The sequence below is a fragment of the Haemaphysalis longicornis genome, unplaced genomic scaffold (genome assembly GCF_048455015.1).
Source record: "Haemaphysalis longicornis isolate Haplotype H1 unplaced genomic scaffold, Haemaphysalis longicornis Haplotype H1 scaffold_10, whole genome shotgun sequence".
In the NCBI taxonomy this organism is placed as follows: Eukaryota; Metazoa; Arthropoda; class Arachnida; order Ixodida; family Ixodidae; genus Haemaphysalis; species Haemaphysalis longicornis.
The window spans coordinates 119,072,278-119,086,324 of NW_027526204.1; the positions used below are offsets into that span (position 1 = coordinate 119,072,278).

At 45.9% G+C, this 14,047-nt stretch overlaps 1 protein-coding gene across 2 annotated transcripts in view; it reads left to right on the forward strand.

Annotated features, from left to right (window-relative positions):
* Positions 1-14,047, forward strand: part of LOC144159179 (uncharacterized) — a 36,315-nt gene that overhangs the window by 13,831 nt on the left and 8,437 nt on the right. The window contains exons 2-3 of one of the 2 annotated variants that reach the window (XM_077690509.1): positions 6,866-6,997; positions 9,146-9,557. In XM_077690509.1, the coding sequence (XP_077546635.1) occupies positions 6,888-6,997; positions 9,146-9,557 (522 nt within the window). In that variant the 5' untranslated portion in view covers positions 6,866-6,887. The remainder of the gene's footprint in view (positions 1-6,865; positions 6,998-9,145; positions 9,558-14,047) is intronic. The other variant, XM_077690510.1, reaches the window with a different exon arrangement.

The window sequence follows — 14,047 nt, forward strand, 5'->3', positions numbered from 1 at the left end:
GTAACCGTTGGAGCCCCACCATATCGGATATAACGAAAAAATATTTGACCGGGAGGCTGAGAAGCTACTTGGAAAAACCGCCTCGTAGTCCTAAACTCCAAAACTACAAAGACCCTTTTGATCGTGGACACTGTGAAAAATTTCATCCTGCTCAGGGCTGTGAGTAGCCACCAGACGAAGATTCCATGCTTCATCACATAAATAAGGACGCAGGCCTGTTTTGTCAAGTGAACTTTGTTCTGTTGTAATTTCACGTAGTCATGTCCAAGTTCATTGAGCTTGAAATGCAACAAGGAGACAGGTAAGGGTTACCTTGTTTGTAGTGGGTTCGAAGCCTCAAAAAATGCATTTTTGTATCAAGTATTTTTGCGCGATCTTGATTGTTGATTGGTTGTAGCCGATTTTCACCTCTAATGTTACAATGAATACCAGTTATAACAAACTAATTTGCTGTCTCGATACTACTTTGTTACAAACAACGTTCGACTGTATCTGTTACACTGGTTCTGTTACAGTGATGTAGCGGATACCACTCAAAATTCGTGAAATAGTACCTTGCCTGCTGCGACATCACAAGAACACACGGGGCAGGTGGCAACATCTGACAGGTTATTTTGGAACAAAATGTCGTAAAGCACTGTTGACATAGCTACACCACCTAAGGCTTTTCTTACCCTCACGCTGCCTCGGCTGTAAGATACTGCTTAAGACTTGGAGGTAACAAGCTGATAGGAATGTGGACGTTCAGTTCTCATTTGGGCTTTACGTCCATCATCGTCTTATAGCCCTGTCACACGGGCACTCTGAATCCCGATTGAAGTGAATGGCGATCGAGTTTTCGAGCGCGCTCAACGCACTGCCGCTGCTACACGGCCTGTTTCAATCGCGATCGAGAAGCTGCACCAGTTGCACTCGTGTACGCCAGATGGCACTAACAATGTACTTGCGGCCGGCGTCTAGTAACTTCGCGCGGTTGTAGGTATACATAACTATGTAAATGTTACCGCACACTTATTTGGGTCAAGTTATTTGACACAATTTGTGGCGTTAGTTCAAGTTGTCACCTTCTGTGCCATTACTGAGCGGGGACAAAAGTATCGCCGTTTTCGTTTGATCGCGCTTGGAAGCCTCGATCGCACTTGAGAAACAAGGATTGAGTTCAAGCGGGATCGAGCTCGATCGCGATTGAAACTGCTGTGTAGCAGCACCCGATCCGGATTGAGCTTGATCCGGATCGACTCAATGAAAGTGCCCGTGTGACAGGGGTATTACACTCGCTGCTACTGCTGCCTCACCTTCCTCTTCACTACAACTGAAGTTTGCGTGTCATCTTTGGTGGCCCATGTCTGGCATGGCTCGATTAGCCCTTTGTGGTCAGCCGCACCAGGCATTTCCCACTGAACATAGCTAACCGTGAGTTTTTCGTGGTATCATCTCAATACGTTGCTCCTGATGCGTCATTAGTTTTGTCGACGTATAGGCTGAGAACATTGTGAGGAGAAGGGATACTTTTATGCACCTTTTATGGGCTGAAGAAATGCGTAAAGGTGTTGAAAGAAGCTTTCTTGACTTCATTTAAACGTGAGTAATTAGTTAATAATTATTCCACATTGTGGTGTTCCCCTTATTAAGGGGGGACGTGGAAATTAAAATGACTTTTTTATTTATGGATCAAATTGAATAAAATTAGGAGCATTTATGTAAGTAGTCATTTAAACAACAAAACTGAAATCAGTTTAAGGATACCTTGTATACTTTTTTAAGTTAGAAGACTAATTACCTGAAACTTGTATTCAGCATAATTAACTAATTAGGCAAGAAGTCAACAAGATTTTTTGTGTCAGTGTGATCAGGAAGGTCTATTCTGTGCAAGGAAGGTAATAGATTATTGCATTGTATCCTTTAGGCATAAAGAAAGAACAAGAGAAGTTTCACCTTCCTTTCGAAATCACAAATAGTTTCATTTCAAAAAGAAAGTGAAACTTCTGTCTTTATTTTTGGATACCTAAAGCAAATAAAGCAATAACCTAATAGCTTCCTTGCCCAGAATAGACCTGCCTAATCATGCTCACATAAAGATCTCGTTCAGTTCTTGCCTAATTAGTTAATTAATGTTGGAGCAGCTTTGTGAAGGTAATTAGTCCTGTAACTCAAAAAGTATAGACGATATTTTTAACCTGATTTGAGTTTTGTTATTAGGTTAGTTAACTGCATAAATTCTCCTAATTTGACTAAATTTGGCCCATAAATAACAAAAATAGTTTTACTTGCCACGTCTTCCCTTAATTCTCACTCTAGTATCCCCCTTACAGCTGCTAAATGGTAACAGCAGCCTAAATTGGGGAATGTGCCTGAAACGCAATGTTCGTTCCATATCTTTGCGTATGCATGCACCGTTGTGATGCATGTAATCTTAAAGGTAATGGTGCTTGAATACTTGAAACTTACGAATGCCGAAGCGAATAATGCAATATCCCATTCGGCTTCTAATGGGATAGCACTATTCGTAAATTTCGACTAAATCTAAAAGTATTTCGAAGTTTGAAAACATGCATCAACGTTCTCTGCTGGCGGCGGCGCGCTTTCCCGCACTGCTCCGGTGTCGTGCAGCCAAACGGCAAGAGGAGCGTGCTTTTAGGGAGCGCTTCGCATCTCTTTGGTGTGATTTGGCCAACTCCGCCCTCGTGCTTCTCTTTTCACGTCGTGGTAACGTGGTCGCACTCAAGGTTCTCCGGTTAACACCTTCTAGGCAAGAAAGCCCAGCTGCGTACTGAAATAGTCCCCGAGTTTCCAGTTTTCTGAATCTGATCTTTTTTTTTTTTAACTTTTAGTAAAATTCCTTTTTCCATACAGTAAAAAATGAACTTGTCTGCCTGATAAAAGCACCGAGATAAAGCTTTCTTGACTAGAAGGCGTTGACACTGCGGCACTCCCAAAGCTGCCCACCCACACCGCACGTTGCAACGCATTTTCGCCAAATTTTGTCTTAACTCTTTGTTTGTTTATCTTGGGCATAACATGCCGCGGAACCCGTACTTAAGGTTCTTGCGCGTGCGTGTGTGGGTTTGCGAACATCCGCAGCGCGAGTGCTTTTTAAGCATGACTCATGCATTGTTGTAGTACGAGAAAAGATATCCGCAAGCAAGTACAAAGCGGGGTGACACCACCAGGCTTTTCATTCGTAGAGGTACGCATGTAGACAAGAGTTCAAAAATCGGGTGAATTTTCTATCGCGCTTCCCTATACACCCCGTTTCCTTCATAAAAATGACGTGAACGCAAGCAGTACTGCAGTTTACGCTTTAAGCGAAGCTTGTATGACTAAGGTTCCGTGTATTTTTCATATCTGCGAACAAAACTACCAAGGCTCCACGTTTCTTTGAAGTACATGGTATTGTAAAGCGTGTGAGGCGTTGGAAAACAAACATCCCGTTGTGTGTGTCATGTTTCAAATGGAGCTATCATTTTGTTGCTGATCACGCAGTCACAGAGCACACCGGAATGTTCGTTTTCTTATTAAAAGGTGCTTTGTATAATACAACCCGTCCCACTCCTAGAACGCGTCGAGAAAGCATTCCATTTATTGATGCTACCTAACTTACAGGATAAAGTGGTCCGAGTGCGTAACGGACTTAGGCTAGGGTTCCGTGCATTTCAGCCGCAGATCTGTTTAAGCTTATAGTTCCGCTGTTCAGCGTTACCAGAAAACTCAGCCCAGCCGAGCGCCCGATGCCGGCCAGCCGACCTTCGAAAACACTCTGCCCAGTGTTTGTGGCGTGAATTCACGCGTGCTGTTCTCCTCGCCAGTTCACGAGCATTCGCGCCTCAAGTGGGGAGCACAGGCGCTGAGTTTGCACTACAGACGCCGAGCTGGCGAAGCCGGTTGCCGCGGTTTCTAGCACAAGCTAACGTGGTTCGCTGCAAGAGAGATGCGAAAGCCTGCGGACAAAACGATCCAGTCCTCCAAACATGAAAAACTTTCAGCGGCAAGTTCAGGGGCGGTATTCTCGTAACTGTCCCTTTTGAAAACGTCCCTTTTGCGTCCCTTTCATCGTGACGTACTTCCGGTTAAGCAGTGGGCCTTTGATTCAAATAGCGTAACTGTTCTTGCAAACGCATTTTAAAGAACTGAAACCGCATCAGTGTATCTTTTATGTGTTTATTGTTCCGCTAGCGAACCGCGACAAAAAATCGTCTGCTCCAAATCGTCTGCTCATAGTAGCCACGGCTCATAGCTCCACCGTGCTTGCTGGGCGTCATATCCGGGTGTTCGCTTTTAGATAAGGGCTCGCTCAAAAGGGACACTTTTGAAAGGGACACAAAAGGGACAAAACACGGGAATACCGCCCCAGAAATAAATGTGAGGGGCAACAGCTTGGTCTCCGATGAAGGAAGAGGGGCTGCCAGCTCTGCTGTTTCTCTAGCCTTGCACCAGTAATGCAAGCTGTGCCATTTTTTTTTCTTTTTTGCTTGTTCCGCATTCGCCAAAACGTCTTACGACAAAGCCAACCTTATCACTTTTGCTCAGCAGAGAACGGCTGTAATTGTGTGTGTGTGTCATCCTTTGGTTGGTAACGCTCGATAGAAATAAAATTTTCTTATACCTTTCAGCGAAAGTCGGTGTCACCTCGATGTCGTCTGCTAAGAAGCTTTGCTGGTCATTCACCTTCACAGAGCGGAATGACAGATGAATTACTTTTCTTTTTTCAATAAAGTGTTAATTTCTAGAGAGATTAGTCTAGAGCATTGTTTCTTAAAGTGGGTACCGCAGCACCCCCCCCCCCCCTTCCCCCTCGGGGTTCCGCGAGCCACTGATAAATTTTCCCTCATTCCGCACTCGCGAAGTAACTAGACGGCGAACCCGAGAAGCGATGGATCTAAGGAACCTGCATTACTCATGCTCGAGTGTCAGTAAGCACATCTCAGTGGATAACGCAAAGGCGCGAGCTGCGCAATAAATCCCGCCAGCAGCTTGTAGCCAGCCAGACTCCGAAAACGGGCCGCGTGGTTAAACTATTGCACTTGAATCTCGGCTTTATATTACCCCCATACGCATTTCTCCTGTTTCGACATAGGTGCTGCTAGCGTACTCGCTCGCGTGAAGTCGATATTCACGTGCAATAAATTCAAAAGCAAGCAAGCTTGCTTCCTTTTGAATTTATTGCACGTTAATGCAGCGTGAACGGAATGAAAAATGGCGAGGGGGGAGGGGTTCCTTTCCCCGAGACCAACATGCCTGAGAACCCCTGATCTAGAGATGTGTCAATCGCAGCTTGCCAGAAAATATACCCTTATTACACTAATACTGCAACCCTTGTGGATTTGCGAAGTGAAAGTTGGCCGCATATAATAAGGCCCTAAATAAAGCTAAAATCAGCAAGATATAGCTTCTTTATGCTTCTCACATGAAAATTCTGCCAGCCGTTTTAGGCGAGCAATTCCTTTTTCTGTAGGCCAGTTACTGAAGCATGCTTGACGAACCGTAGACCAGCTCGCTCATGGGCAACTGATAAATATTCTCTTCAATTCGAAAACCTTCGCTTCAATTCGCAACTATTCGATCAAAATCATTTTTCGCTTCGTATTCGCTTCCAAACCAAAGATTACTATTCGCACATCTCTACTTTAATGGCGTCACTTAGTTCGATAGCACGTTTTGAAAGCGTAAGCAGCGGCTGTTTCTCTTATTATCATCATCATCACCACCACCAGCTTATCTACGCCTACTGCAGGGAAAAGGCCTCTCCCATTAATCTCCGATTATCACTCACATTTAAACAGGAAAATGCAAACGGCAGGCAGTATAAACTGCCTGTTGAAAAAATAATTCTTGGTGACGAGGGTTATTTAGTCGAAGTCATTTTAACGTTTAGTGCACATTTGAATGTTGCCTTTTACAGTGCACTATAAATGTCAAGAGGCCCCTACATGCCTCAGCTTTTTACTCGCGTACGTTGCAAAACACTTTTATGTGGCCTTTTCTTGTTTGTTTCTGTGAGTTTAAAAAAAATTATTCGGTACGGTAGTTTTTATTGCAGAAGGATCAACATTTGGGCAAGTTGGTACTGGTTAAACATCTTCGAACAACAGCGTAAATACATGTACAGTCTAGCCCACTTATAACAATATCCAAGTGCCAAGGAAATCCCATCGTTGTAAACGATAATTGTTATAACCGGGTTGCGAAATAAAAAGGCGGAACAGAGCTCTCAACATTTTATTCGCATGCCAGCAAGGACGTACTACTTCTAATTTGCGTAAAAGAAGCCACAGTCGGTCACCTTTGATTGCCGCGTGTGAAGCTAGCGCAAATCTGTTCGAAGAGCACCTTATATGTGCTTCACCTAGCTGAGGTAAATGTCCTTTGCGGAAACAAAGTCCCCGAGAGACTGTGTCACCCATTGGGCCTCCTACGAAGACAGTATACCTTAGTAGGTTGCGCAACCGCGTCATTAGAGTCATCACTGTTGCATTTTTGGTGCACAATATAGCCGGATTCAATCGTTATATCCCATATCGTGGCACTGGAGCATTGTAATAAGCGGATTATTTTACCATAGAAAGAATACAAAAGTTGACGGTACCATAGCTGTTCATCGTTATATCCGATATATTGTTATAAACGTTATCTTTATAGGTGGACTCGACTGTACACTAGAGGAAGAAAGTAACACGTCGACGCAGTAAATGACAGCGTCGTCCCGTCATTTTCTTGCCCTAGTGTCTCTGTATTTACGCTGTTGTTGGACGATAGTTTTTCTTGTCTGAAACCTTCCGATAAATACTCAAAGTCTTCAAAGTTACTGCATTAAGGCTAACTTATAAAAGCTACGTCTTCTTCCTCTTTCTTTTTATACATGCGTTAGGTTTTCTTCGGCAAGGGTTGGAATGGAGCCCAACGCGGGGCCGAAATCGGGAAGCAACCCTTTCGACATCGCCGCAGTTTTGCGACGACATGCGCAGCTACTGCACCGGGATATCGCTCGTCTAGCCATCAGGTACGTTTGCACGGACGGTCGTGTGTGCTTGAAGTGGCCATGAAGACAAAACACAAGTTTGGTTCATTCAAAAGATTCCATCGTTAGAGTCATACTAACACCACTTTTAACGTAAACTTAGCTCAAAAAAAGCTATATAGTTAGGAAAAAAGGGAATGGCCATGCAAGCCACTAGCTCATTTCCCGCAACAGAACCTATGATATCATACCAGCCAGCTCTGCGATTGGTGGAGGCCGGCAAAAGCAAACTCAAATTAGGCAGAGCTTATAAGCTTGCAGAACGATCTATTTGCGCTTAAATTTAGGGAACATTCTTTTTCGAGGGACAAACAGTGGAAGTTACGAAAGCACACGTAAACATAGAAGTGCCGATGCCTACTGCTGTTGGTACTGCGCGCAATATGCTTGGTTTAGCTGCACAGGACTGCGGGGCTTTGGGGTTGTCTCAGACGACACTGGCCGATTGTCGCAAGCACCGGTGTCTTACGTGACCATATTTGTCGAGCAAGCACGAAGTTTTACGTGACGATTATTTTTGTCCCTGAACAACAACATGCCAGGTTTAAATACGGCAGAAAACAAACCGAAGGCATAAAACGGCTTGCCACGGCATGGTGGCACCATCTATAGGTTCACTAACGGTAAACAAAACTTCGCAATCTGCTGCAGAGCGGTCGGTTCCCGTGATGTCATTGCAGACCACGAAAACACACGATTTAGCGGGAAATTCAAAATTTCACTTAAAGTGATTAATTTCACAGTGAATAAAACAGTTTGCATCCGCACAAGCGATGGGCGCACTATAAAACACGAAATCTTTCGAATAAAATAAACTTGTATTTTGTCTGCATGGCCCCTTTAAGTGGAACTGTGAGAAAACTACGCCACCGCTATTGGTCGTGAGCGGCCCAGTTGTATTTACTTTGTCTTTGCAAGCATTTCCGTATCTAGCCCACAGCATATGTCAAACAGGCTAGTTTGGTGATTTCTGGAAACATGGAAATTTGTTTTTGCCTTTTACGTGCTATCTATGCCTTTAAGAGTAGACTACATATTTTCAATTCAGTAAGGGATCTTAAAAGCGTTCACATCACTCGAAGATTCTTGCTTTTGTTTTGCAGAAAATTTAACGGACCACGCTTTCAGATAATTTATGGTAGGCATGAGTTACAGCTGGCGTTCAAATTCATTGGTATCCTTCTACGGTTTTTGCTAATTCTTTTACCCATTGATAGGGTTATTTGAAAAATGCGGATGACATCACCTACATTAAAAGCGTTAGTATCTGGTTACGTAAACAAGTCCCAACTTGATTGCATCGATGCTGTATAAAGGTACCCGTACCATTTCCGTGTCCATGGGCAATAACTCCTGGTGCTACACGTGTAGAAGCAAGCGTTTTTCTCGGGTTGCATATCATCCATCACGTGGTTCTCACAGCTGTCAGTGTTTGTGCGTGACATCCATAAGTATCACTATAATCATAAAAGCAGGCCGTTATTCTTGACTGGGCATCATCCATCAACAGGTTTTGACAGCTCTCAGCATTCGGCGAGTGGCGGAACGGGAAAGTGTGGGTAGGGCGCGCAACACTAGAAACAGTAGCAGGAATGTGAGAAAAAGCGATGCCCAGTTAAAGAGACCAACGTACACTGAAGGGGCTACTACAGGGGCCGGTTTTGGACCCTACAACACTTTCTATAAGCGCTTTCACTCTTTCCTTTCCACCCCTTCATACCCTTCTCCTGTCCGTTCCCCTTCTCCCTTTTGCACTTCCCCTCTGCCTACCATTCTCTTCCACTCCTCCCCATTTCACTACACTCCTCTCCCCAACCTCTCCTCTCTCTTTCCTCTCTCTCATCACATTTTCCTCCCCTTCTCCTTAGCCCTACCTTTCCTATCTAGCTGCCCCTGCATCACGTGATCGATCCGTTTGGTTAACGTAACTGGTGAACCATGCATACGTCTTTCATTCATCACAGGAGGACCACTAGATATTTGTGGGCTACAGGTCGGTGAGCCACCCACACGTGTCACGTGACTTACTGGTGGCTGGTTCATGAAAAGTTTCTCGTTTCAAATTCGTTGCCGCAACAATCTCTTTCAAGACTTTATCACTTGGGCATCCTTTCACGTCTATCGATGCAGACCCCACACTTGTCGGGCTCCGCCAGTGTCTACACCCGATCGGCAGCGCAGCAGGCAGGACGCTGGGCGAGCTCAGAAGAACTGGGAGAGGCTGAGAAACAGAATCATGGACGGTCAGCACGAAGACACCTTCTCCTACCAGCTGCGGAGCCTGCAGGAGCTGAGGGAAGCGGTCGAGTTCGCCGAAGACAATCAGACAATCATCCTCCCACGACATCAGAACACCGTCTACGGTAGCAGCCGAGAGGAGGCGGGGCTTAGTGATGTTACCTACACCCCAGACCCTGTGGACTCTCTTGAAGAGATCAGGTCGCCTGCGTCGCCCACAGAACCCGCCATGACGCCCGCCTCCCCGGTGTCACCTGCTTCCCTTATATCGCCTGCTTTGCTTTCTTCGCCCGATGCGTTGAAGGTACGTGTGGTTATTCGTACAAACTTTTGCTGCTTACATTTTGCCTGAGCTTTGCCGGTATCGCATGGATTTTGCCTATTTTTTCCCGGAACTTTGGTACCTGAAGTTCTATCAGCGTCGAGTTATTAAAGGGGCCATAAAGATAAGATGCAAGTTTGATTAATTCATAAAATTTCCTCGTTACAATAACACTGGCACCACATTTAACGTGCGCTCCCTCAAGTAAGCTATAAAATAAGGAAAATTGCGAATAGGCGTGCGACTCACTCGCATTTTTCCGCACTGACCCTATGACCTATTAACGGCAGCTCGTTGCAATTGGCTGAGGCCGGCAAAATCGAATGGAAAATAAACAGGAATTATATATGCTTGCCGAATGAGCTTCTTGCGCGTAAATTTAGTGCATATTTTTTTTAGAGCAGTAAGAGTGCTGGGGTAAACGATGACAATTACGAACGAACTCGTTAGCATAGAAGTAGTTAGTACGGTACTTTGCCGGCAGACACTGCCTAAAACAGCCGCCGGTCGTGTTGGGCTTCTGTGACACAACGCTGGCCAACATGGGCTGCGCGGCTACCCATGTGACCCTGTTTGTTGAGTCATGCGTGAAGTTTCGCGAAACGATTACTATCAACCGTAACCAAAATACGGCAGGTATACCAGTCCGGTCAGTAGCTGAGTGCCAACACCAGTCGTTGAGTGGTATTGCTGCGCCATGTAGGAACGCAGACGATAAACGAGGCAATAAAACAGGCGTCTGGGAGGTGGCGGCCGCCCTGGTGAACTTACTATTTTTTTTTTTGCCTGCCCTGGATAGGTCATTACTCGCGTCATGAAACATACGATGCCGCGGGTTCGCGAGCGAATTGAAATTCGGCTTTAATTGTTTAATTTTTCAGCGAATAAAGCATCAATTCCTGCCGTACAAGCGCTGGGGATAGTATAAAACACCGAATCTTTTGAATAAAACAAACGCGTGTTTTGTCTTCACGGTCCGCTTAATAAGGTGAGAGCCGTAGGTGTCTCATCGAACGCAAGAAATGACAGTAGCCGTCGTCGTTAGCGACAACCTGAACGGTACCAAAATGGCCGCCATTGTGAAAACGGAGTAACTTGGATTCGTGTGGGATTCGAACGCCGGTAGCCGGAGCAGCAGCTCAGTGCTTTAACCACAACGATAACTCAGCATGCTGGTAGAATGAAACAGTAATTAGCCTTAAGCCCGTAATACATGGAGCGATTTCGCCTGCGAATTCGCTGATGCGGCGCCGCTCGTGCGGCAAAACCACCTTTTTTCGTTGCTGCGGCAAAGTGCCAAACATTTGAAGCGGTCGAGCAAACGCCGCTCGTGCGGCGTGTGCGGCGTAGAGGGGCCGGACGTGCGGCCAATAGGAGCACAGCTCGGCACCACTTGCACGCTTGGAAACCAGATGGCGTTGCTTGTATGAGCGCGACAAAAGCGCGGGCACACCAAAACGTTTGTCTTCTCTGCTGTGTGTGCGTATATTGATAAAGAATTGGCGATTCTTATATAAAACCGCAAATAAACTTATATTTACCGCAAACCAGGCATAAACAACTTGCCAAGAAAGTAAAATAAAACCACCCTTGTTAAAGTAACAACAACCTTTGCTGGTGGCAAACTTAATCCAGTCTGCAAACAAGGCGCATCTGAAATGCGAAAATCGCGGCGTTCGCAGGCCCCATGTAGACGACAATTCCAGGCATTGCGAACTTCGCAAGTGCGAATGTTCGTTCCAGCGCATTCGCAGGCGAAATTCGCTCCATGTAGAACGGGCTTTACCCGTGCGCCGTGACAAGTGCACGTAACGGCACGTGCGTAGAACAGGTGCTTGCGGAGGAGAGCTCTGGCTGTGGGGAAGCTCAGCGGGAAGTGTGGCCAGTCTGCCTGTAGCAGTAACCATTACTGCCGAAAAAGGAAGAAAAAAAGAAAAAGACGCGAACATGATGTAGGCGCAAAGTGCCATAATCACTAGACTTTCACCTTCAAATAACAAAAGCAGACATAAGTGCACGAAGGATTTTTAACAGCGGAGATGTTTAGCAAGTGGTATTTTTTCGTGTCCGCAGTTAAAAATAGCAAGAAATTACGCCAACCTCCCCTCGCGGGAACCCTGGTGTGATGCAACGCATCTCAAGGGGGGGGGGGGGGGGCGGGGGTTCCATTGGCGTTTTCCATCGTATTGATTACGCTTACAGCGTGGATCCTCACGCGAAGGGGAGGTGGGCGTAATTTTCCATTTTCACCATGCAATGCACATGCAGTACACGTATGGTCAGGTACGGTCTTTATTGCAGACGAGAATGAGTGCCTTGTGGTCCGTAAAGTGCACAGTTAGGGGCTCGATGATTGCATCAAGCAATCGTCGAGTACTGCGAGAGAGTGCAAGCGTAATGCGGACGACCGTCGACTGAGACCGTCGGAGCGCGGCATGCCGCTTTATATTCACAGCGCCCGAAGGAGAGGAGAGCGCGGAGAGAGAGAGTACTGCACATGCGCAGCGCGCGCAGCGCCGCCCACCGGCGCCTAGCAAAGGAGTGAGAGCGCGCTGCGCCAATCCGCAGCTGTTTGGGAGAGAGTGTTCGCTATCGGAGAGAGGAGAGGAGGAGAGGCGCAGCTGTGCGGACAACGCCGGACAGACGCAGGAAGGACAGAGGGGCGAGCATGAGATGCGTTGCATCTAAAATTGCCGAGCGCGCTCACGTGCGCGCGGGCCTCGCGACGACCGCCCAGCGTCCCCTGCGCAAGTTTTTCAAGCCGAGTATACCCACTTGGGAAGAGTGGCCAAGATTGGCAAAAAAAAAAAATCGCGAGCGTTCTCAGTCATCGTGGCAACATTTGTTTGGAACAAGAAAGACTCCAGCATTCACTGTGATCCTGGCAACACTTGCACGGAACGAGAAAGACACGTCATAGCGGGCGCCCCTCCAATGTTACGTCCACTAATTGTCACTTCCCAAAAAAAAGGAAGGAAGCTCACACTTATGGCAACAATGATGGAGTAAAGGTCGTTGCGGCAGCGAAAAAGAAGCAAATCGGCTGCAATCGTTGATTTTAACCGTCGTGATGGCTGGAAAGGTTGCGGACAGCTTCGCTGCCTTCAAGTCTTACAAGCGTTAGTGTGAGCTTCGTTCATTTTTTTTTCTTCAATCAATTCATGTGACATGTTCAATCACCGATTTTTTGTATTTTGCTTGTCTTGTTCATTTCACGTAGCTTTACTAGGAAGAAGTTTCATTTGCCAGTGCACCGTGCAGATATGCTCAGAAGCTAGCAGCAACAGCTCATTCGGCGTATTTTAAACAAGCAATGGAGCCACTTAATGAATTTCAATTAATAAACGTTTAAGTGGACTGAAATAATTTCACAGTGGGAATGTTATACGGGTATTTTAGTGGAAGCTGCAAATGGAGATGTGGTGGGTCTTACATATTGCTGCACATACCAATTGGCTCTAGTAGCAAGCTTCAATTGTCTTTCCATATTTATCTCTTGTTTGTGTTTTACTGCACATAGAAAGCTTACTGGGATTTTTTTGGTGCCATTTTTAAGCCTTTCTTCCCACTACTGTTTACGCTGGAATTTATACCTGGCGGTCCTTTGAGGGCCAGAAATCTTATCCACTGGATATTGTCACGAAATATAGCTTGCGCGACTTCTTGCGGTTACTCATAGCATGAAGGGCATTTTTGTGCCCGTATTTCCTTGGCACTTCTTTAACTTTTAATGTGAAAAATTACCAGCTCGACTGCGCTGAGCGTCTATTCTGTACCGCTATGTTATAACTACCAACACTGAAATTTTTCGTCTGAGAGCGTTAAATTCGGGCAAAAGTGATATTGTTTTACTTTAAGCTGCGTTAGTATTGTTAGGTCAGCAAAACACGCACTAACAGAGTAAAAATGTTTCTGAAGAAGCAGAGTTCGTCAAATTGTCGGCTTTAGACGTAATGGTTGTTCTTGACGGTAACAGTTGACCACAAAGTGCTAACACAGGCGTAAGCAGTGGGGCGCGTGGGGGTTGGGATGCGTTGTAAAGTTTAAGGATTAAAAGGGAAGGGAGTGGAAACCAGGCCACTTACTCGGCCCGTTACTCTATAAGGACACCTGCTAATAGTCTTTCCGTCGTGAGTGGCACCCGCACCTAATAAACTTACCAATGAAACATACGGGAAGCTCGAAGCATGGATCAGCGCATTTTCAAATAAAAAAATTCATCATCGAGCGTTGTGTTATGCGTAACATAATGGCGATAAAACTGTCCTAAGAAGGACAGGACGAACAGAAACAAGCTACAGCACACAGCACACCACAGCATTGCGCTGTGTGGTGTGTCTTCTTTCTGTTCGTCCTGTCGTTTTTAGTACAAGTTTATTTCCATCATGTCAGAGCAACTAGCCCGTCAGATTGCTTTGATGAAGCTGCCTACTCGCGTCTCCCTGTAACTGCCGTGCGCCACAAACAGTCGG